The 24,218-nt window shown below is 44.0% G+C and overlaps 1 protein-coding gene across 4 annotated transcripts; it reads right to left on the bottom strand.

Moving 5' to 3' along the window:
• Positions 1 to 4,346: 4,346 nt before the first annotated feature.
• Positions 4,347 to 23,532, bottom strand: CIPC (CLOCK interacting pacemaker). 4 transcript variants are annotated; one of them, XM_522913.7, is made up of 4 exons: positions 23,289 to 23,532; positions 15,787 to 15,974; positions 11,650 to 11,819; positions 4,347 to 8,206 (listed from the first exon to the last, which is right to left on the bottom strand). In XM_522913.7, exons 2-4 carry the CDS (start codon positions 15,920 to 15,922, stop codon positions 7,313 to 7,315), a joined length of 1,200 nt encoding a protein of 399 aa, XP_522913.1. In that variant the 5' UTR covers positions 15,923 to 15,974; positions 23,289 to 23,532; the 3' UTR covers positions 4,347 to 7,312. The 4 variants fall into 4 exon arrangements, with proteins under 4 accessions (XP_522913.1, XP_009426466.1, XP_016781969.1 ...); XM_009428191.5 differs by lacking the exon at positions 23,289 to 23,532 and adding an exon at positions 22,925 to 23,014; XM_016926480.4 differs by lacking the exon at positions 23,289 to 23,532 and adding an exon at positions 22,448 to 22,830.
• Positions 23,533 to 24,218: the final 686 nt, after the last annotated feature.

Here is a 24,218-nt window from a genome sequence, read left to right as displayed (position 1 = left end):
GTGTTTTGCTGAAGTGAAACTCATTTGCATTTCCTGAGCAGCCCAGTGATGAGAGGAGACGCCCGGAAACCTTGCTGGAGCCCAGAGGGGAATCAGAATGAAATGTTAACCAGCAGGACCACCAGGCTTCTGGGGCCAAGTTTTCCTGCCATTTTTGAAGACAATGCAGGACTCGTTGAGGGTGTGGTGCTCCATTTGTGTGTAACTTCTTTAGGCTTCTTCTCTTCCCCTGACTGGGCAATGTACTCACTTGTGCAAGGGTTGAGTGGAGATGATAATTTCAACCCAGCTCTCTGTAGAGACATGATTATTATGGTTTACCATCTACAAGTGGTGGCAGGTCTTGATTTTTCAGGGCTTCTGGTTTTTCACTCTCACCCTCAAATGAAGGGCAGGCCCCATGCCAAGCGCTCCCATCTGTCCACCCAGCAGGCAGGGGCTTTGTGGGCTGTCCCCAGAGAATGGAGGCCTTTGCTCTCTTCTGTTATAAAGACACCAGGATGAACAAACATGCTTCCAAGGCCACTGCAATTTTTGGGATCTAGTGAGTCTGTAGGAAATGTAACGGCAGCTATTTTTACTCTCATGCTCTCCAGCCACTCTGACTGCCTTGCTGGAAGGATAATAATCACTCCACCTGCCAGGGCCCTCACAGGGGCTGGCCGCAGGATCCCACTTTCGGTTTTCATTCTCCTTCATATTCTAACAGCTTCCGCCCACTCCCTGGGTTAACTTCATACTCTATGGGCCCTTCTTGCTTTTTTGCTCAACTCATCTCCTCCAGCTGCTGTAATTTAAGGCAGGAACCATACAGACTGTTCTTTCAAGCAATTCTGTCTTGCATAACCATCCTTTAGAAAGAGATAGGAAAGCCATGTGTTTTAAGAATAAAGGGGGGCCAGGCACGGTGGCTCACGTCTGTAATCCCAGCACTTTGGGAGGCTGAGGTGGGCGGATCACCTGAGGTTGGGAGTTCGAGACCAGCCTGACCAACATGGAGAAACCCCATCTCTACTAAAAATACAAAATTAGCCGGGCGTGGTGGCACATGCCTCTAATCACAGCTACCCAGGAGGCTGAGGCAGGAGAATCGCTTGAACCCGGGAGGTGGAGGTTGCCATGAGCCGAGATTGCACCATTGCACTCCAGCCTGGGCAACATGAGTGAAACTCCGTCTCAAAAAAAAAAAAAAAAAAAGTAAAAAGAAAGAAAATAAAGGAAGGATTCTGAGAGGAAAAAACCAAAATGGTCACGCATGGACCCACAGAACAGCTCCTTCCAGGAAGCCAGTCAAAGAGTAACCATCCTGGGTTGATATTTTCTCTCCTCTCATTCACTGTAAATGAGATTTTGGTAGAAGACAGTCTTAATTATCCCAAGCAGTCACAACCCTGAAGGGGCTGAATGCCATCACTTGAATTCCATCACTGGGTCTGTGAGCGGCGAGGCTGCCTTGCTCCATAGAGCAGTTTTAAAACACTTTTGAGACATCACTTTTTTGCGTTGCACCTTCATCTCAGGATGTCAAGTGCATAGCGAGGATTATGCCCCTCCTCTTTTGATAAAGGAAACTGAGGTAGCAGAGGTAAAGGCTGCAGGAGCTAGGGCACAGTCGTTGTTTTCTTCTGCCTCTTTCTCTCAAGGATTCTGATTGTGCTGTGTCACCCAGGCAGACTTCTCATCTCTAATCTCTCTTCTGGTGTAGATGAAAGGTTGACCCAAAAGGCTTGGACCAGAATAAAGACCTCACAAAGTATCACGGCATCTATGTCATCTCTGACTAGTGACAGTGAAAATAATGTTAAATCAACCCAAGTGGTTCTGTTTTTCGTTTGGCTTTTTTGTGAGACAGGGTTTTTGTCACCCAGACTGGAATGCAGTGGCATGATTTTGATTCACTGCAACCTCCGCCTCCTGGGCTCAAGTGATCCTCCCACCTCAGCCTCCAGAGTAGCTGGGACTACAGGTGTGTGCCACCACACCCAGCTAATTTTTGTATTTTTTAGAGAGACAGGGTTTCGCCATGTTGCCCAGGCTGATCTCAAAGTCCTAGGCTCAAGCAATCCATCCACCTCGGCCTCCTGAAGTGCTGGGATTACAGGCATGAGCCACTGCACCCAGCCCCAAATTGTTCCTTAAAACACACGAAGAGGCCGGGCACGGTGGCTCATGCCTGTAATCCCAACACTTTGGGAGGCTGAGGTGGGCGGATCACGGGGTCAGGAGATCAAGACCATCCTGGTTAACACGGTGAAACCCCGTCTCTACTAAAAATACAAAAAAAAAAAATTAGCGGGCATGGTGGTGGGCACCTGTAATCCTGGCTGAGGCAGGAGGCTGTAATCCTGGCTGAGGAGGCTGAGGCAGGAGAATGGTGTGAACCCGGGAGGTAGAGCTTGCAGTGAGCCGAGATAGCGCCACTGCACTTCAGCCTGGGCAACAGAGCGAGACTCTGATTAAAAAAAAAAAAAAAAAAAAAAAACGAAGAAACATCATCCCTGGTTGTGCAGAGAGAAGTCTGAAAGGAAATAAGCTAACTGACACTCTCCCAAATACAAAAGTTACCTTCTTCATCTCAAATGAAATGAAAGGGCTGTTTGCAGATGGCTGACCAGAAAAGGAGATGATCTGATTTAACCCCAAATCATTCTCCTTTTGGGCCAGTAAGAATTCTTTGAGACCAGGTTTTTACATGGGAGGTAGTAAATCCACATTAGCTGCAACAAGATAATCATATGAAAGGCAAAACCAATGCAAACTGGCAAAGAGCTTCTCCCAGAGTTCCATACAAAGAAGTTAAAAATCTGACAGAACACCGTACTATAAAACCATCTTACTGGAGGCCCTCAGAACCTCTTTTCTAAGCACCCCATGTTTTAAAAAATTTAAGCACCTGGGTGCAGTGGCTCACGCCTGTAATCCCAGCACTTTGGGAGGCCGAGGCGGGTGGATCACCCTGCCAAAACTCTCAGGAGTTCGAGACCAGCCTGGCCAACATGGTGAAACCCCATCTCTACTAAAAATACAAAAACTAGCTGGGCGTGGTGGCACACGCCTATAATCCCAGCTACTTGGGAGGCTGATGCAAGAGAATCGCTTGAACCCAGGAGGCAGAGGTTGCAGTGAGCCGAAATCATGCCATTGCACTCCAGCCTGGACGACAAGAGCAAGACTCCGTTAAAAAAAAAAAAAAATTAATCTATTAATTCTATGGCTCACCTGTAACACAACTATAGATCTTACAAAGGTTAGCACTGCGATTAAACTTCAAGGTAACTAATTCAAATTCTTCATCATTCAGCTGAGAAGGGTGACATCTAGACAGAGGTTAAGTGACTTATCCAAAGTCACTGAGTCAATGAGTAGTAGATATGACATGTGAATGTAGGTCTTTAGACCCCATCACACCAGGCTACGATCTGCAGGGATGCCATAAAAAAATGTGGATGAAACACGTTTGCAAACAGGCCGTCCTAAGGGGCAAGCGTTTCCACATACAGGAATCACGCCGAGGGGTGAGGAGCTGCAAACGCAAATAACTGGGTTCTCTTGAGCCTCTGAGGCTCAAATTTTTGTGCTCCCTCCCTTCTCTGGATTCCACTTCTTAAGGAAGGATGGTTCTCTTTATTTCAGAAGGGACCTTCTCTAGCCATCTTTACCTATTTTTTGTTTCTTACTAGTGGCCTTACAGCTACATTTTAAAAAGCCACTTAGACAATTGTATAGGACAGAAATAATACTAGAAGAATTCGACTATGACAACCCTCCAGGCTTTTAGTGAGGTCAGCTTTTCATTTCCCCAGGGTCTTAAAGATCCCAGAAAGGGGCTCCTGACTGGCCTGGGAAACAGGGAGGACTCCACATGTCTCCCTGTTGAGATCTTCTAGGTGAACCCTGACAAGGAGCAAGGCTTGAGGAGGCACAGGGGAAGGCATGGAGGTGTGCTTGCTAAGGACCACTGTGCTGTAGAAAAAACTTCGCTTACTGTGGCTTTAGTTTATCCCGGTATACAATTATAGTAGCTTTGTCACTTAAAAGTTCTATTTGTGAAAGTGTCAATCAGATGGAAGAAATCACTGGACTATCTTCACCTCTCACTCCTCCCAACCTGCCCAGTATAAGCCTCCAAGGCTCCAGAAAACAGGGGACTACTCATTTGCCATAAGGCTACTCATATTTCAAGTTCACACCAGTGAAAATCTGAGCAATGAATTTCTACATGTTCAGTGTCTAATCCCAATATTCCCAAATAACATGAGTACCTATGTTTAACATTTAAATCAGTTCAAATATTTACTCCAGGTTCACTCAGTATTTTTAAGCAGTTATAAAGCAAAAAGGCCAAATAGGTTTCAAGTAAGTGACTTTTATTTTTCTCTGACATTTCACAGTCAATTTCTGCAAAACTTCATACTTTCTCAAAAGAATTCACATTTGCTAAATAAATTTCTACCCTAAAGAATTCATAGCTGAAAAACCACTTCAATATATGCACAAAAGTTACTTTTCTGCTAAAGGAACCATAGTAGAAAATAAAAAGTCAGACAATACTATAATCAATAAAAACCAATGAGTGTAATAAATTACAAATGTCATTAAATTCCATTCCCATAACCATTGCAATCAGCAACTTTTCTATATATATTTCAATAATGCCAACAAAATCTGCCAAAAGTTCTCTTAAGGGTTGCTCTGAGCTAAAAATGGCTTCTCACCTTCAGAAAACAGCAGCTCTGCCACAGTACTTCATAGCCAATTACGTTATTCATCGCTAAAACCATCACTACTTACAGCCTTGGGCAACCGATGGAGATCTTTCTGGTCACCTCCGAGGTTCCTCCATTTGCTGATCTGGCTTCTGGACTCAATGGATCTCTCCTTCCAAGATCTATCTTCTCTACTTGGGTTCATCTGCTTACAGCTCCAACAGAGAACAAATGCCCATGGTAATAGCCTGGAGAGACTTCTAGCACTAAGTTACAAGATTAGAAAAGAGCTGAGAGTGGTGCTGCTTCTCCCTGCCACTCAGCAGTGAGGATTGATAGTGGCTTTCATCATCTTTTACTGAAACACGGAGGGAAATGCAAGCCTTAATCTAGGAAGAAGAGTCCAAGAGGCTTATAGCTCCACAGAGGGTTTTTCCAATGGAATAAATTTGGTTCTCAGCAAGTGTTTTCAGATTTTTGACACAGTAAGACTCATGACTGGTGCCCAGGATGTTCTGAATGCACCTGTCTCTATAGCTTTGCTGCCAAACATATTCTGCCAAAAAGGAAGCTTCCTAGCATGGTGCACAGAGTAGAGCTGCTATAGTACCACACAGATTCAGGGGAGGCAAAGAGAGTGGGCCAAGAGAAAAATATTAAAAGGAGCTGAATGTGCCTAAAGACACATTTGCTCTGATTTCTGAAATTCTTTCAGAAAGCAAACAGCAGGTAATAATTCTGCATTGATGAGTGGAGTCTAGGGATGTTACCAAGTTGTTCACTTCTAAATCAGTCATATCTAAATCACACATTTGTGAACAAAGTATAGGCAATCTGAAGCCACATACTTTTTAAACTATGTTAGAGTTACAACTACCTAGGAAATGTCATATTTAACTTCTGGTCTTGGTAAAACTTTTCTTTGCAGACAGGGTGAAGCTGAGCTGAGAGTGGTGGCTCAGGCCTGTAAGCCCAGCACTTTGGGAGGCTGAGGCAGGCGGATCAACTGAGGTCAGGAGTTCGAGACCAGCCTGGCCAACACGGTAAAACCCCGTTTCTACTAAAAATACAAAAATTAGCTGGGCATGATGGCGGGCACCTGTAATCCCAGCTACTTGGGAGGTTGTGGCAGGAGAATCACTTGAACCCGGGAGGCAGAGGTTGCAGTGAGCCGAGATCCCACCATTGTACTCCAGCCTGGGCAACAAGAGTGAAACTCCATCTCAAAAAAAAAAAAAAAAGGAAGATGAAGCTGACCATATAGAACTTATTAAGATAATTTTGTAAAGAACAAAGATTTTCAAGAGGATGAAATTTTAAATTGAGAGAATATTTTGAAACTTTACTATTTAGAAACATAGTTGCCTATATAATGAAGCTGAAAAGAACGTGTATCATCCGGAAACTCTGGTCATGGTCTCCATTTCGAGATGAACTTCATATAACCAACACTACACCTCTGGCTTTGTTGCCAATATCTAACACATGAAGGAAACACAGAAGACGCTGCTCTGTAACTGCTTCCCATCACTATGACATGGAACAAATGAAAATTTGGGATGTGAAGAAAATGGGTAAGATGCTTTCCAATTTTTTGTGGACTTATCATACCCTCAAGACAACTGTATTTAATTCAAAGTTTATCAAGCATAATAATCACTTATCAAAATAAAGGAAAAAAAAAAAGATGGCAGCAGAGTTAACTTATACTACATCCCAGGAACCACTGAAACTATCCTTAAGATTTTTAGACATAAAACAGGTTACACTGTTTCAAAAGAAGAGAGAAAAAAAGCCTAAGTTACCAGAATCGTCCAGCTCCTGACCATGAGATATGCCGGCTATGTCTATTTTCTTCAGCTTCTAAGTCAAAAAAGCAATTCATCGACTACAATTCCAGATGTACTGCATTCATTCCATACCTTAAAATTTGGAAGTACTGTTTTTGCCTGCTAGTTTAAGAAAAATCTGACTTGTAATGAAAGTGTAGGAGTCAGATGGTACTACTCTTTCCCTTGATTTTCAAGTTTAAGAAAACAAAGCGTTGAGTGATTAAGTGCTCACACCCAGGTGCAACCTGTGCCCAGGGAATTTTAGGTCTCACCCAACTAGTACGATGCCTTGTGGAATGCAAACAACCTCCTCTTATTTCTCTCTGTGACTAAGACAGGCAAGGGAAGATCCATGAAGGTTTCCTTGTGTCACCTACTCCCTGGCTCAACAGGCGTTGCTCTGTATGCTCATTCGTGTTACTGTACCCTTGATCCTGGTGAGAGAGTGGGATGATGGGAGGTGACAGCAGGAAGAGCCCCACACAATCATCTCCTGCTTTGCCCCATGATCCATTGAAGCACCTGCAGGCTAAGGAAAAGGGGCTCAAGGGCACTCCCAAACTGAGGTCCTCAGTGGGACGGGGACATATGTATCCTGTGCCCAGACCACAAGTTAAGACAGCAGCCAGGTATTGGCACGTGGCTTCCTAAGTGAACCACGACACAGTTTAAGTTTAGAAGGAAAAGCTCTTACATAAGCTTTGGGAAACAGGAGTAGGTAACAGCAAATGAGCTAAAAGAACCACTCAAGTAACAGGAAAATATGCCTCTGTGCTATATGTCTGGGTGATCAGAGAATGCTTCTAGGTCACTGCCTGTATTACTGGACCCAGGTGTTAAAGATGCCTGCAGCTTGGCCCAAGCCTGAGGGGCCCTGCTCTTGGTGGCTTCTATAAACAGCTGGGTTTGCTCCTTTAGCTGGTCTAGTTCTACCTGAGTTGCCTGATTCTGACGAATCAACTCCTTGGTTTTCAAAGTGATCTCCAGCAAACCAGATTTATGTAGGACTACTAGGGTATTCTGAAAGCGCCTATGTTTGCTCTGCCGCTGCTCTGAAAAGATATCTGGGCTGCGGCAGAGGTGCTCTGCAGCCCATAAAGGTGAGCTATAATTAGCGGACAGTGGTGAAAGGGGAGAGTTGCTCTCTAACCCATGGAGAGTGCTGTCTGATGCGCAGACAGGACTGGCGGGGGAAGCGAAGGTCAGACTGGGAGCTTTAGCCACGTGACTGCTGGATACCGGCTGAAGAGTCTGTGGACTTCCACCTGCCACCAGAGAGGGCACACCCTGCAGAGCTGAGTCCTCGGCAAGTTTGGCGCTGGGTGGTGCTGGCATCGAGGGACTGGATGGGACAGCACCAGCCTTGGTTGGCTCACTGGAAGACAAGCTAGGCCCAAGTCTCTCAGTACAGATTTTCTTCTGCACTCCACTTGTTCCTTTTTCTTCTGGGCCAAGGGAAAGGCCCCTTTTGCCTGGATGTGGGGCTATTTTGGTGTAAGAATTCAGAATGGGCAAGTAGTTCCTGGAGTCGGACTTTTTCTCACCAGTGTGACATGGACTGACAGGAGATGGTACAGGTGGATGAAGGAATAAGAGCTGTGGCTGTGCTGAGATCACTTCAAAGGAGGGCTGGACAGTCCACGACTGGAGCTGGGATGAGCTGCTGCCCTGAAGACAAAGGAGGAGAGCAGCACACTACTCATTACTGCTGAAAGGATAGAGGAGTGAAGCTTCTGTCAAAGGGGCAAGTGGATACTCAAATGCTTAGAACAATTTCAAGGACAGTGCTTCTCTCACATAGTGGTTTCAACATCTATTTGTGTCTGATATCACAAATACTTTTAAAACTTTTTCTAAGGGAAAACTGGAGGAAATACCTATTTTTATTCAAGTGCTATCACTCAGAAAAATAAATGGGTAGGTAAAGTATTGACATAGCTAAGGTCACAACTGAAACAACAAAAATATGGATTTCCTGGTGTAAGTTAAAATGTGACTTTACACCAAAGTGTATCTTCATTTAGTCACACCTGGAACCTCTTTTACCTGAAAATAACTTTTGATTAAAAAGTAACATATTGGGCCAGGTGTGATGGCTCATGCCTGTAATCCCAGTATTTTGGGAGGCTGAGGGAGGCGGATCACCTGAGGTCAGGAGTTCGAGACCAGCCTGGCCAACGTGTGAAACCCCGTCTCTACTAAAAAATACAAAAAATTAGCTGGGCTTGGTGGTGTGCGCCTGTAGTCCCAGCTACTTGGGAGGCTGAGGCAGGAGAATCGCTTGAACCTGGGAGGTGGAGGTTGCAGTAAGCTGAGATTGCGCCACTGCACTCCAGCCTGAGTGACAGAGCAAGACTTGGTTTCAAAAACAACAACAACAACAACAAAAAAAAAAAACAGAAAGAAAAGAAAAAAACCCATATTGTCAGGAGTCTATGGGTTCCTGTTTTTAAGGCAGTGACATCCAACAATCATAAAACCATTCAAAATAATAACAGCTACCATGTATTGGTGCTGATTATAGGTTACCACTATGTGTAATGTTTTACATGAGTTACTTAATCTATTTAAAACCTCATGAGGCAGTTACCATTTCCCTTCATAAACAGGGAACTGAGACTTAGAAAGTCAAAAAAACTTGTTTTAAGTCATCAAGTTACTAAGTGATGCAGTTAGGATTCCATCCTCTGTCTGACTCTAAAACCCATCTGAGCCATTCTGCTATACTGCCTTTGTTTATTACTCCTCAATTATACATTATTTTTTAATTAAAGTATTGATTCAGATGAAATCTAATAAAGAAGGACATGGCTACTTGTCTCCAATGTTTGAAAGCCAATCCAGTTCCAACCTGGTCCCCAAAATCTAAGTATAGATAAAGCCAGGCAGAGGGCAAGCCTGACAGAGTTTCACATCATCAGTGGGGTCAGGTGGGGTCATTTGATTTATCTGAAGAACATTACGAACTGTCTTCCCATACATGTACGTGCGCGCACCATTTTGCACACATTTCAGTTTCTTGGATGCAAGGTTAGGAACTTTAGGCCAGTTCATTTCCCATGCAAAGGCTGGAACGATCTAGAGTCCTCTTGATGTTCAAATATACTCCGGGATATACTAAGGCAAGCAATGCTAGGGCCAGAAACCATATTTCCTTGTCATAGGAGATCCAAAATCAAGAGGTCTTTTGAAGTAGAGATCAGCCTGTTCCAGCTCAGTCAGAAGCAAAACTTCATGCCCTCTCTAGGGATGACCTACAAGGCAAATGGATCTGGAAAATATCTAATGCATTGTTTTCCCATGATTTTACTGGACTGTACTTCCTAATGCTACTGTTATGCCCACTCTCCTAACAGATACTTAGCTGACTTGTTCCAATTATTAGATTTTACAAATTGTATTATTCATGTCGAAATCACCTGAGGGAATACAGAACAAAATTTTAGACTTGGACAGGATCTCAGAATCATTTCACATAAACCCTTCATATTAAAGATGAAGAAACTGATATCCATTGTGGTTAATTATGTACAAGATCACACTGTCTAATGACAGAGGTGGAATCAGACTCTCAAAAGAAAAATATCTAAAACCAAGCAGCCATAATCAAGACATTACACAACATGCAGAGTTTTAAATGTGTATCATTATTTTAATTTTAGAATATGCTAGATTCTAGTATGTTTTTAAAAAACGAAACAAAACTCCTAGACTATTCCCTTAGGTCAGCTTGTCCCCAAGTCTCTTAGCTCCTGATCAGGCCCAGCAGCTTTTCTGGCGGGTCTTTGTCTTGAAGAATGTGGCTCTGCTGGAAAAGCCTACTCACTCCGTAACTGTGTGTGTGGGCTGTTCTCAGCCTTCTGGAGCTGCCAGCCTAGCCTACAACAAAGAAGGGATATAAACACAGACACAAGAAAGGGACAAGGAAGCCAGAGAGGAAGGCAGAGAGAAAAAGAACTGGGAGAAAGGAAGCCCAGGAGAAGCACTGGCAGCACTGGTGGGGCCGGAGCAATCTCATGTGGGCTCCATTTCCTGTCTCTATTCTTTCTTTTCCTTTCAATAAGGAGAGCCATGCTTCCAGCTGAGATGTGATTTACCAAGCAAAAATCTTCAAATTCCTTTTCAGAACTCACCAGTCTGCCTTGTTGAAAATCAGTTTGTGTTCCTCATATACAACTAGGCTAAGACATTAAGATTTCCTGTCAGGTTAAAGCCATGTTCTCACCTTTTACCCTAAGGGGGGAAAAGTCAACTACTCAAGCCAGATTTAAAATTTCACTATCTTCAAGTAGCCTCATCAATGGACCCATATGAAAACTGATATATTTTCAGAGGAAAGTACGGTAAGATTAAATTTCTTTGGCTGAAATCAATCTTTTCTATTCTCAGACTTCTCTATTCTAACTTAACCAAGTTCATATGATCAAGTTCTCAGTTTCAAACACTAGAGCTTAACTTAGATTTTCATCTAAATCTTTTCTTTCATATCTAAACAATAATCATATAATAAACATAGTTATGTAATAAAGCCCCAAACAGGATGTGTTTCCACTCCACAACACTGTGTGGATTCTGCTGGTATTCCCATACTTGAACCAGGAGCAGCTTCGTCACTAATGACAGGCTCTGGCTGACTACTAAGAAAATGCTCAGTATATGACATAAGAAACAGGGAAATTGCCTCTACTTCTGAGATAAATGCATTCTACATTCCTAAATTCCCAGGGCAATTCATATTAAAAAGAGCATCTTTTGTTTCTACCCTAAACTCTGCCATATGTTAGAATGCACCATTGAAGTGATGCCATTTCTGCTTGGTTCCTTTACATACATTTCAGGGTCTCTTTGGACAAACTATGAATACAGAAATAAAACAACCTAACTGTCTCAAAAATGAGAACGCATGTCATGATTCTTATATTCCTTTTTAAAACAGTGTCACACTTGAAAGATAACATCCGCTCTCCAGGACAGAAAGTACACATTGGTGTGGTTCTAATGGTCTGTTTCTAAAATCTCTCCTTGGCAGAGAATATAAATCTCTTCCTTTATACACGGAAGCGAAGAGATTTTTATTTGCAAAGACTTTAGGTGATATTAGTCCTCCTCACCTGTTTGACAAGCACATTCTTCATGACGACCATGGGAGACAGGGTAGGGAAGGCATTCTTTGCACTTTTGGAGTTCTGCCTCGGCCTGTCTTCTCTGCTCCAGCCTAAGGCGCTCAGCATGTCCTCGGACTCCATCTGCTCTGCAGAGCTCAGACATTCCGAGCTCCCATCTGGTGGGCAGAAGAATGGTCAACTCACTTAGGCTCTAGACTAGGGGCTCTTAACCAGGCTCCTAAGGAGCTACAGACCTCCTGAAATTGAATGCAACACTTGTGATGTGTTTTTGTGAATTTTATTGAGAAGGAGGCTTTTAGCTTTCATTGGCTTTTCAATGGGATCTATAATTAATCCCTCCTCCACCAAAGATTAAGAATTATTGCCCTAGGACAAGTTTGACTTCCTTTCTAACTCTCTTACAGACAAAAACCTGCCTCAATTAGGGCTCACATGAAAGTAATCATCATCAGTCTACAGGAGAAATGATTCAAGGTTTCAAAGTTAGTTTATTACTTTCGAGAATCTGTGTTGAGAAAGGAGACGAGTATGGCCCAAGGTAGGATTAAGACCTTCAGAGGCTCTGGATACCACAAGATGTAATTACAATTAAAAAAACAAAACCAATCTGTAAACCTCAAAACAATTGCATTTTCTCCAGCTTAAGGAAGACTGTATGACTGGAAGGATATACATCAATGGAAATATGATTTAGAATCTCCAGTGACACTTTTAAAAAACTATAAATGTTGGGATCCTTCCCTTGATCTACTGACGTGATTTACCTGGTTCCATGGTAGGTGTATTTCACAAAACACAAGTAATCCAAATATACACCTCTAGTTAAGAATCATTAGACTGAAAACAAATTAGCCCAGAAGCAATGTACATATTGAGTGCCCAGATCTTGGTTTCTAAATGCCATTCTGCACATAAAGGAAATGAGGGCTCCTTGGAGAAACAGCTGATTCCAAGACTTTGACAGGGAAGATACGAGATGAGCCTGGACAGCTGCTTGTCCCAGAAAGCAAAGAAGTGCTCAAACACTAACAGAGACATGTCAACGAGACACAAGAGCTATCTTGAGGGGACTCCTCCTGGTCAAATTTGAGACAATTTGAGTATCAGAAATGATGATTTTAACAGATTGACAAACTGAATTACAAAAGAATTCCATGACTACATTAGTGATACTCAAAAGAAGAAGGAGGAGGGAAAGCACTTTTTACAGAAGAATGTCAGCTAATGACGTACAAAGAATGGTAAAATTAGAAGATCACCCCCTTTTTTTTTTTGAGACAGAGTTTCGCTCTTGTTGCCCAGGCTGTAGTGCAATGGCATGATCTTAGCTCACCACAACCTCTGCCTCCCGGGTTCAAGCCATTCTCCTGCCTCAGCCTCCCGAGAAGCTGGGATTACAGGAATGCACCATCACGCCCGGCTAATTTTGTATTTTTATTAAAGACAGGGTTTCTCCATGTTGGTCAGGCTGGTCTCGAGCTCCTGACCTCAGGTAATCCACCTGCCTCGGCCTCCCAAAGTGCTGAGATTACAGGTGTGAGGCAACGCACCCGGCCAAGATCACCACTTTTAAACCACCAATGTAATGATTCAGGCAAAGATCATCAATGGATGCTAACTCTGGTAAACAGTTTGTTGGGGAATAGGATAGTCACACAATTATAAAGTATTATCCATAAATTACTTATTAATTACAAAGAGAAAAGGGTACTTTAATGGTAAAGAAATCTGTACACACTATCTTAGCCAAGTGATAACCAACCAGAGCATCACCAAGAGTAAGACTAACTTATGAGTCTCCAAATGTGTTGCAATGGGAAGGATACAACATCAACAACATAGTATTCTGGTCAAGATGCTAATCCTGACCCTAATAATGGGGACACTACCAGAAAATCCAGAGTGTGAGACATTCTACAAAGCAACAGGCCTGACTCATTCAAAGATGTCAATGTCATAAAGAAAGAAGAAAGAAAAAAAGGAAAGAAAAGATAGGGGAGTGGTTATAAACTAAACCAGACTAAAGGACAGGACAACTAAATGCAATGCTCAATCTTCAGTTGGATTCTGGATCCAAAACAGACAAAAAGACAAACAGCTATAAAGGACATTATTGGGACAATGGGGGAAAATCTGAATATGGAGTGTAGCTAATGATAAGTATCAGTGTTAAATTTCTTAGGTATGATAATGATATTATAACTACATAGAAGAATGTCCTTGTTTTTAGGAAATCTGTACTGAAGCTATATGGGGTAAAATGTCAAGTGTTTGCAATTTACTTTCAAATAATTCAGAGAGAGAGAGAGAGAGAGAGAGTGTGTGTGTGTGTGTGTGTGTGTAAAGAGAGAGAGAGAGAAAGCATATATGGCAAAAAGATAGATATATGGGGTATTCATTTGCTTTTGTATAGATTTGAAATTTTTTGAACTACAAATGTGGTAATTAAAATGGGAAAAATTGTCTTGATTTTGCAAATTTCATCCTACTCCAAGGTAACTGGAATAACTCAGGCAGTGAGGAAATCACTGGCACCTGGCCCAAGAGTGGCTCGAAGCATTCCAGTGGCATTCACTGGGGCTACTTTCTGGGGCATAATGAGTTTGATTATTTTAATACCACCTTATATCTGAGTAGTACAATATTCTTAAAACAACTGGCCTGACAAAGTTGAAGTTGTTAGAAGTGTCAAAATGTCAACAGTACTGGAAATAATAGATGGTAAGATTATGGATAATGTTTTTCTTCTTCATGCTTTCCTACCTGTCCAAGCTTTTACAATGAGCACGTATTCATGAAATGAAACATAAACAAAAAGCAAACGTGATACTAAAAGAAAAAAAGAGGCACTAGGCCTCCAATGTTTCCCAAACCTGTCTGATCATACAAAAGAAACACTTGTTTTTTAAAAGAACCCACATTCCAGGCCCTGTCCAGACCCTTGAAAGAGTCTCCAGGAGGGAGATCTGGTGATCAATATTTTTAACAAATGCCTCAGGTGAGCCTTATGATGAGGCAGGCTTAGGAAACAATGCTGAGAGAGAGAAGAAAAATCCAAAGGGAAGGTTGGCCCGCCCTTCCCTGGACTGTCCTGGCCCTGGGCAGGGCAACTAATTCCTTTTAATCTAATCCCTTGGTTGGCGCTCTGTTCCTCTTTGAGCAACAGTCTATTTATAATTTGCCTTTTCAAGCAGCATGCCTACAGGGAGAAAATATGCCAATCTAAAGACAAGAGAGTTCTAGTTTTCCTAACAGCTGCATTTCTCACCATAAGTTAATAAATCAAAATTGATTGATTTGTCTTTGTGAGTCTGGATAATATAAATCTTCTCCTTGAGAGGGTTCTACTCTCAGGATGTTGACTTGACCAGAATCCCTCAGCATCACCCCTCTGCATCCCCGCGCCAAAAATCACACTAGCGCCATATTCAAGCCACTACCCTCAGAGCGGGAAATAAAAAAAGAGCCCCAGCACAAAATTGAATGATTCAATATATATGCAGCTAGCCCTTTTGGGTAAGGTTTAAGAAAAACTTGTAAGGAAAACTGTTCTATTTTCTTATCTCTAATAGATACTCAAGTTTAGAGCTAGGCCAGGTGGCTCACAGTCCAAATACAAAATGCATAGAGACTGGGGGAGGGGTTGTTGGAGGCGTACATTTCTAAACACAGCAAAACTACTTTCTCAATGAAAAAGTTACCTTACAAATTATATACAGTATTACTTTTATTTAACTGGCAGTCTTCCAATTTGTTACATGGCAACTACATGCAGTAGCAATTTTTCCCCTACAATGTAATAATTCCTGTGAAAAAGGAAGTAAAACAACAGAATTATGAGTATTTAAATATTTTTTCCAGTGACCAATTGCAATAGTTGGAAGTGTAAGATTCAGAGTCTAAGTTGAAAAAAGATGTTAAATAATTCTTTCAGAACTAACCCTGTGGTGACTTTGATGGGTACCCTGACATATGGCATCAGAATTACCATTTTAAAGCAGGTAAGTATTTATCCTGTGTGTGAAAGCATCCCATCCTTATCACATAAATGAGTTTTGGGGAGGAAATTTTTCAGGCAAAGCATTCACTCACAAAACAGAGGAAGGATAAGATATTTTTAACCTGAAAAGCCAGAGTCCTTGTCTGACTCAGCAGCAGCCATCCCAAGCTGACGAGCCACTTTCTTCATCTCTGTGCCTTTGCCTACTTTGGCAGAGAGTCTTCTGGGGCTCTCTCTGGATGGGTTTTTCCTCTCCATGGTTTATTCAGCTGGAGGCAGATTCATGGGTACTCTTTTCATCTGGACTGCCCTATGAAAAACAATTATATAAGAAGTCACTGCCTGGAGAGCTGAAACAGGTGATCCAAACAGTGAATAAAGTATGGGCAAAGAACACTGGCCTCACCCACTTTAGCTTTATTTTCTCAGAGGTTTCAACTGACAAAAGCTTCAAGTTTACTAAACAGAATGGTTTCCACCCATAAGGAGATTCACAGTCCTCTGGCTGCCCTCTAATTCCATTACAAATTCAAGGCACACAAACCACATTCAGCATACGCTTTGTAAACTGCTAACAAAGGCACATTTGATTAGGCTTTTTCCAATGGGTAACGAAATGAACTCACCAGAGGGGAGAGGGGACAGGGGAGTGAAGAGAAGGGAAAAGGAAGACGGGAGAAGAGAGAGGGCAGAAGGAGGGGGAGAGGGGAAAGGGGAGAGGAGAAAAGAGACACCACAAGGCTTGCTTTCCTCGTGTACATTTGCAGACTCATGACCTATTGCCACCTCCCACAGTGTTGTGTTTCTCAAATTAACCTCTAAATCCTTTGGCTGAGATATTGAACAGAGAGCAAAAACAACTCCCTATACATGCATGCTACTTTTAGGCTTAAAAAACACTTTTATGGGCAAATAAAATCATATATAATAAAGAGCTTATAATATGCGTTGCTATTAGTGTTATCTCACTTGAGCCTCACAATGTCATCTTCAGTTGCTATCTCACTTTACAGGGGAGGAAACTGAGGCTCAGATAAGTTACATTCAATCATTTAAAAATATTTATCAAATGCCATTGTAAATCAGGCATTGTGCAAGGACTGGGGATATAGAATGAACAGAATAGGCATCTTTCGCTTCCTTCTTGTAGCTTATGGTCTAGAGAGAGACAGTCATTAATCAAGTAATCACTCAACTAGCGACCATTTTGATAAGAGCTATAAATGGGAGAGGCTAACAGTCTGGGGGACTGAGGAAGTGCACCGTAGCTGGGATCTGGAGGATTGGGAATTAGTAGGAGTTAGGCGAAAGGCATGTTCCAGGCAGTGTGAAGGCCCTAAGGGAGCAAGGGGCTTGGCACAAGCAAAGAACTGAAAGGCCAGGGAGGCCAGAGCACAGTGTAGAAGGGTACAATGCCATTCACTGATGCCAGACTGGTAGTCAGGGAATAGACAGGCAACACCTTGGAATCCATGTTGGAAGGATTTTAGATATTAACTTAAAAGCAATGGGAAGCCATGGAAGAATTTTAACCAGAAGTGTGACATGATCAGATGTGCATTTTATTTATCTTATTTTTTGAGACAGTGTCTCACTCTGTCACCCAGGCTGCAGTGCAGTGGCGTGATCATGGCTCGCTGCAGCCTCAACTGCCCAGATGGAAGCGATCCTCCCCTCAGCCTACGGAGTAGCTGGGACAACAGGCATGTAGCACCACACCTGGCTAATTTTTTGTTTTTTGTAGAGACAGGATCTCACTTTGTTGCCTCAGCTGGTCGTGAACTCTTAGGCTCAAACAATCCTTCCACCACGGGCTTGGCTCTGGGCCTTGGCTTGGCTTGGCATCCCAAAGTGCTGGGATTACAAGTGTACACCAGCTTTGCATTTTAAAAGCATTCTGGATGCTGAACTGAGGCTAAAGTGGAGAAGGGCAAGAGTGGCATTGAGATCATTTAGTTGCTACCGTGACAGTCCAGGTGAATTAAGGTGGTGGCAGTAGAGATGGGAAGAAGAAAAACATGGAGGCCCACCTGATGGGACTGGGTAGGGGGAAGATGGTGGTACCACTTTCTCAGCTAGGGAGCCCAAGAAGTGCACAGAAGGGAGTTGGGTGGGTGGGGCAGGGTGGCATGGTCATGTAGATTTGGTCATGTAGAGACTGAAGTTACTGTGGGTCATCTAAGTGGAGATCCTGGGTAGGCAGTCACATGTAAGACTGAAGCCCAGGAGAGAGGCCTATATTTGCTCCAGTGATAAACAGCTAGTCCACAGCAGATCCAGACCTAGATCAACAGTGCCAAGAATAAGACCAATCGGCCCTTCAAATTGCTGGCTGAGGATAAGAACATTCCAGATATTTTAACATGGCCATTTGAGTCACCAAGGAATGGCAACTGTAAGGCCAGCATGATAATAACACAAGGAATACCGCTGGCATAAGGAGAACAGGCCAACAGGGAACATGACAATAATGAAACTGGGAAGATGCAAGCAAAGCCTTGTGATGTTTTAATTCACGATGCACTCCTGACTCTATCCTGTTGTTCTTTGAGTGAAGACAAACACAAGCCCCCTGCCAAATACCACTGTATCTGGAATACCCTGGAGTGCCAAGTCTGGACATTCCTGCTAATATAAGATCTAGTGAAGAACATTAACTACCCTAGAAGCAGTTCAAAATAAAATTAAATAGAAGACAAGGATGCTTATAAGCAACCCTCTTGCTCGTACTTTTGCATACTGTAGGAGCAGACTAAAGGGAACACAAACTGGACTGAATGAGAATGAATTTTAAACACAATTCCAAGTAAAAATCATTTTGCCCCGTATCTAACTCATTTAAGGGGACTGGCTTCCTCATTCAACTGACATCAAATCAAGCACTCTTCCACAGGTCACACGTTTAATCCTATGTGCTATAAAAGATAAACAGTGGCACTGTCACAACTTGCAGAGAACTATGCAAAAGCAATGTCTATCTGACAGCTATGAAATTTGACAGCATGGACGGCCAAGCTTAAAAAGTAGACTAAAGTGTAAAACTATATCTCTAATTAAATCGGATCCTTTTGTATGAAATTCAACAAATGTGCATAGTATAATTTTCCTAAAATAATACTGTCCAAAAGTGAATAGAAGCCATCTCCAAAATGGAAGTAGATGAGGCTTGTGGATGGGCATTCAAACTAATTCATGTCGGACCAGGCTGTTGATTTAGATTAGGAGGGTAGCTCATGTTAGTTGCAACTAATTAAGAACCTTACTTAGGTTCTTAGGTTCTTGAAGTTTCACATTATCTTACTAAACATGGATTATTTTACAGGTACTTTAGATAATGCATCCCAATTTAGTCTTCTACAATCCTTGTGGCAAAACAATGAAAAAGGTCTTGCTATTATTATTAAAGTGTAGTCAATGGAGCTACAGAAAATACACAGGAATTTATTCTGGCTTATTGAGAATTTGTAGGATAAGAGATAATTGATCATGGAGTCAAAATACTGAAACACTGACAATCGGTTTTTGAGGCTCAGAAAACAATACTCCCAAGTATGGCACTTTAGCATAATGAGCACTTTGTTGTTGCTTTTTGTTTTTTTCTGAGACTGTGTCTTGCTCTGTCGCCCAGGCTGGAGTGCAAGGCCACAAACACGGCTCACTGCAGCCTCGACTTCCTGGCCATAAAGAAATTATCTGACCTGTCTTGTCCGATAGCAGATCATAAAACCCTCATTCCAGAATGGGTCCTGCCCTATAACAGAGAGGAAGGAATGCTACACAGAGGTCAAGAATAATTCTGGACAGACAGACCTTGCTGGGTTTCCCACCTCAGTCCATTACTAGTAGATCATACTCTTTTTGTTTTTGTTTTGTTTTTTATTTATAGATGGATCACACGCTGTTGCTCAGGCTACAGCGCAGTGGCACGATCACAGCTAACTGCAGACTCGACCTCCTGGGCTAAAGTGATCCTCCTGCCCTAGCCTCCTGAGTAGCTGGGACTCCAGGCGCATACCACCACACCCAGCTAATTTTTAAATTTTTTGTAGAGACTGGGTCTTGCTATGTTGCCCAAGCTGGTCTCAACCTCCTGGACTCAAGCAATCCTCCCACCTCAGCCTCCCAAAGTGCTGGGATTACAGGCATAAGCCACCATGCCCAGCCAGATCATACCCTTTTTGTCCAATCATATTTCTACACAGCCGTCCATTCTTCATCAAACCTAACCATAAAAATAGACAGTTTTCCCTGAGTTTGGGAGGCTTCAATTCTGAAGACTCCTGTGTCATAAAAAAAACTTTGATTAAATAAAACTGTTATGTTTTTCTCTTGTTAACCTGTCTTTTGTTATGGGAGGGTCAACTATGACCCTTATGGTAGGTGAGGAAAGGTATCACAGAGGTAAGTTAAAAAGAGAACAGATGCTAAATTTAGATCCTGGGGAGTTGGTGGCAGTTGGAAATAAAGAATGTAAAATCGACTTTAGGATGGCAAATTGACTATTTTTCATATGAAAATGATTAAAAATATGAAAGCCTCTATCTTCAGTAAAGTTCTCTTAAGCAGCAAAAAGCCTTAGCATTGCAGCCCGGGAGGCTCACATGGAATGTAGAACAAAGGGCTACATCCCTCCCCAAACTTTACTCTTTCGGAGGAGTAGCAGCACTGCCCTCCTGGGAGTGGCTGAGGGACCCACTCACACATAGCACCACATAAAGCCTCACTTACTACTGGTGCTCTCAACCCCAAAATTTGCAAGGCAAAGTCTGAAAACCTCGGGAAGTTGCTTGATTTTTTTCCTCTTAGATATTAGTTTACAATAAAGTTACATGCTCACACTGACTAGGAGTTGAAAATGGATTACTAAGCTCTTACCCACTGTGTTCTTTCTGCTTCCTGCTTCCTGGCATAGACTGGAAATCACTCACGCTGCTTTACAAACACATGTACCTTACTCTGCATTAAAAGGGCTAATTTAGGCTCCAAAACTGTCAGAATTTACCCTAATTGGGCCTCTTATGCATGTATATGTAACACATTGTCCAAAAGTTTCCCAGAGAGGATAGTACACACTAAAACTCATAATGGAAAGTGAATCAGACCGGGTGTGGTGGCTCACACCTATAATCCCAGCACTTTGGGAGGCAGAGGTGGATGGATCACCTGAGGTCAGGAGTTCGAGACCAGCCTGGCCAACATGGTGAAACCCTGTCTCTACTAAAAATACAAAAATTAGCTGGGTGTGGTGGCACACATCTGTAATCCTAGCTACTTGGGAGGGTGAGGCAGGAGAATCCCTTGAACCTGGGATGTGGAGTTGCAGTGAGCCGAGATGTTGCCACTGCCCTCCAGCCTGGGTGAAGAGTGAGACTCTGTCAAAAGAAAAAAAAAAAAAAAAAAAGAAGAGAAAAGAAAAGAAAAGAAAAGAGAGAATCAGAGCCAGGCAAGGTGGCTCACGTCTATAATCCCAGCAGCACTTTGAGGCACAGGCGGGCAGATCACCTGAGGTCAGGAGTTGGAGACCAGCCTGGCCAATATGGTGAAACCCTGTCTCTACTAAAAACACAAAAATTAGCTGGGCTTGGGGATGTGTGCCTGTAATCCCAGCTTCTCAAGAGGCTGAGGCACGAGAATAGCTTGAACCTGGGAGGCAGAGATTGTAGTAAGCCGAAATTGTGCCTCTGCACTCCAGCCTGGGTGACAGAGTGAGACTCCGTCTCAAAAAAAAAAAAAAAAAAGAAATAAAGAAATAAAGAAAGTGAATCAATAAATATATAAGTTTATATAAGGGGACAAAATTCAAAATCCTAGCAAGTGCTCCAAAGCATTTAGCTCTTACTACTCTTTTTGCACTTCTGACATTAGTCTAATTATTTGTCTCCTCAACCTCGAGTTGTTTTTTTCATCTTTGCAACCTCAGCCCCCAACAATTAACATGAGGCATTCAACAGAGTAATAAATTCCAACAAATCTCTGACCTGCTGAGTCTCTGACAGCTCTAGTAGCTTAGCAGTCACAGAAATACCTGAACAGCTTGAAGGTCAAGATTCTGCATTTCCAAACACCACGGTCACCTTAAGATCTAACCTCCACGTCTGGCCCCTGCAGGAAACAGATATTTGATCTACCCCTTATTCTAAGTTGAAACGTCAGGGACAAATCCACCATCCAAATTAAGGGTTGATCTAATCCACAAACAATCTTTGTGAAGATTTGTCCTTATGATTAAAAAAGGGATCCAGGGTTACAAGAAAAGGATCTGAAATGCTGCTTTCAGATCTCTCCTTTTATAGACACTTGGCAACATTCCTGGAAGCTCAAGTTCCCTTTAAAATGTGTCACGTGTATAACATGTGTGCCTGGACAGAAGTGTGAGGTAAAAGCCCAACCAGAGGCTTAAATACAATAAAGTGATAAGGTCACAGAAAGAAAACCTTGAGTAATCCCCGTTAGAATTATAAATACATTACTAGGTTTTCTCCGAAGTCATTTTCTTTTGGCCTCCATATTCAGGGATACCATTCTGGGAGAATGTCTGGGTATCTTAACAGTGGAAAAACCCTGTCTACCTAAATGTCTAATATTCATCTTCCCTTCCACATTCATTCCATTTCTCCAACTTGGCTGAAAATTCGTGTCAAAGATCCTGAACCCCAATTCCATACAATTTCCTATGTTTTAGACCAGTTTGGCTCTATTTTCACCTTTCAAAGGGGAGATGAGCTTAGAGAACTTTCTCCGATCCCCTGCTGCAATTAGTTCACAGTAACAGTGCCCACCTACCCATTCGCACCAGCCCACGTTGCATCTGTGCCAGGCAGCATGTGCACCCTCCAGGCATCCACCAGCCTGCCAGCTCAGCAGGGCAAAACTGGGCAGACCCTAGTACTGTGCTGTGACTGGCATACCACCAGCCTTCCAGGGCAAACGCCCAGGCAATGCATACTGCCAGGACTTGAGCAATAACAGGGAGCCTAGCTCCAGCCTGTGACCTGGGCCGGGATCAGAGCTCCCCCGAACCCACCCACTAACCACTTAACTCCTTACTTGGCACTGCCCACCTTCTCCCCAGAAACACTACCCCCGACACCAAGCCTGGCAAGCTGGCCACTCAGGGGAAACAACCAGCAACGTGGGTGACGGCAGGTCTCTGGAAAAGGCAGCACACCTGTGCCCTGGAGCCAGAACAGGGTACCACCCCCGACCTCAAACCGGAAGCCCAGGACCCTCGCCCAGTTACTAGTTCTGGCGCCCACTCACCTGCCCATTGCTTGGCCCTCAGCTCCCAGCCGGGCTGGACTCCAAGCTCTCTCCCCGCCCAGCCGGCTGGCGGTTGCGCCCAGGGCTAGACCAGGGCCCACCTGCCCCTCACACAAGCCTCCTCCCCACACGCAGCCCCCTCCTCACCCGCGATTCCCTCTCCCACGCCCCTCACAGCAAACCAAAGCCCTGCTCCCACCATTTGGCCCTCCGTCCTCCGAAAGTCCCAGTTTGCCCCTCTTGCCTACTCGCTCCTCTTCCTCTCTCCCCTACTTCCACCTCCTTTCCCCACGCTCCTCGCCCAATCCCTCTCCTGCCGTCATCCCTGCTCCCCTCCTCCCGGACCGAGCCCTCCCTTTCTCACCTAGGGCCGGGGTCGCAGCTCCACGACCGGCCTGTGGGTCAGGTGGCGCATGCGCGAGCACGGCCCCGCGGCACCATGACAACCTCGTCGTCGCTGGGTGTCTCGCTATCCCCACAGCCTCCCGCCCATTTCTCCTCCCCACGCCTCCGCGACGGCTTTCGCCAGCCACGTGACCCGACTCGGATGACCCGGCACCATGGAGACCGCAAGCTGTTCTCCTAGAAGGGCCCTTGGAAACGCGCCCTTTCCCCGCCCCCGCCGGAAGACCAGGCCGGCGCGGGGCGGGGCCAGCGCTCAGAGGCCTACGCTCTGTCCGCGGCCGGCGGGCGTCTCTATGGTTGGTTCCTCAGGCCCCGCCGCCATTTTGTACGGGGGCCTTGAGCAATGAGCGGCTTGGGCACGGTTTCCAGGCGGGGTTCAGAGGAGCCGGGGGTGGGGCCGGCTTGGAGTCGATACAGAGAGAGGAGCGACTCTCGCACTGTCTTGGTGCGTGCCGCCGTGCCGCCGTTGGGGGTGGGGGCCGGGGCCAGTCGTGTCCGGCCTGTGCGCGTGCCGGGAGCGACAGTGCCCGGCGTGGGAGAGCGGGCGTGCGGGCGGCCTCAGCCTGGAGTCGCCGTGACAGGGGCGCCAGACCTCCCCGCGTGTTCCTCGCATTTTCTCTACGCCTGTCGCCCTGTTTGTTTTTTGTTCCCGTCCACCCTCGAGACCGTGCTTCACGAGGTCGAGGCGCGATGAGTTATTTTAAGTAGATGATTTCATGACCTTTGATGTTTGACTGACTTTGTCATGTGCTATGGGTTTTATATGGATGCTGTTTCTTGGTGAAGGTTCACGGTGAACACACGTGTGTAACAGCTAAAGAAAAAAAGGGCTTGGGATCAGTTGACGTTCTGATGCCTTGAATCAGTGAAGGTTACTTAGAAAAAGAAT

This window comes from Pan troglodytes, chromosome 15 (assembly GCF_028858775.2).
Source record: "Pan troglodytes isolate AG18354 chromosome 15, NHGRI_mPanTro3-v2.0_pri, whole genome shotgun sequence".
Classification (NCBI taxonomy): Eukaryota; Metazoa; Chordata; class Mammalia; order Primates; family Hominidae; genus Pan; species Pan troglodytes.
Note: the sequence above shows the minus strand (reverse complement) of the source record. Positions and strands in the feature narration are given on the sequence as shown.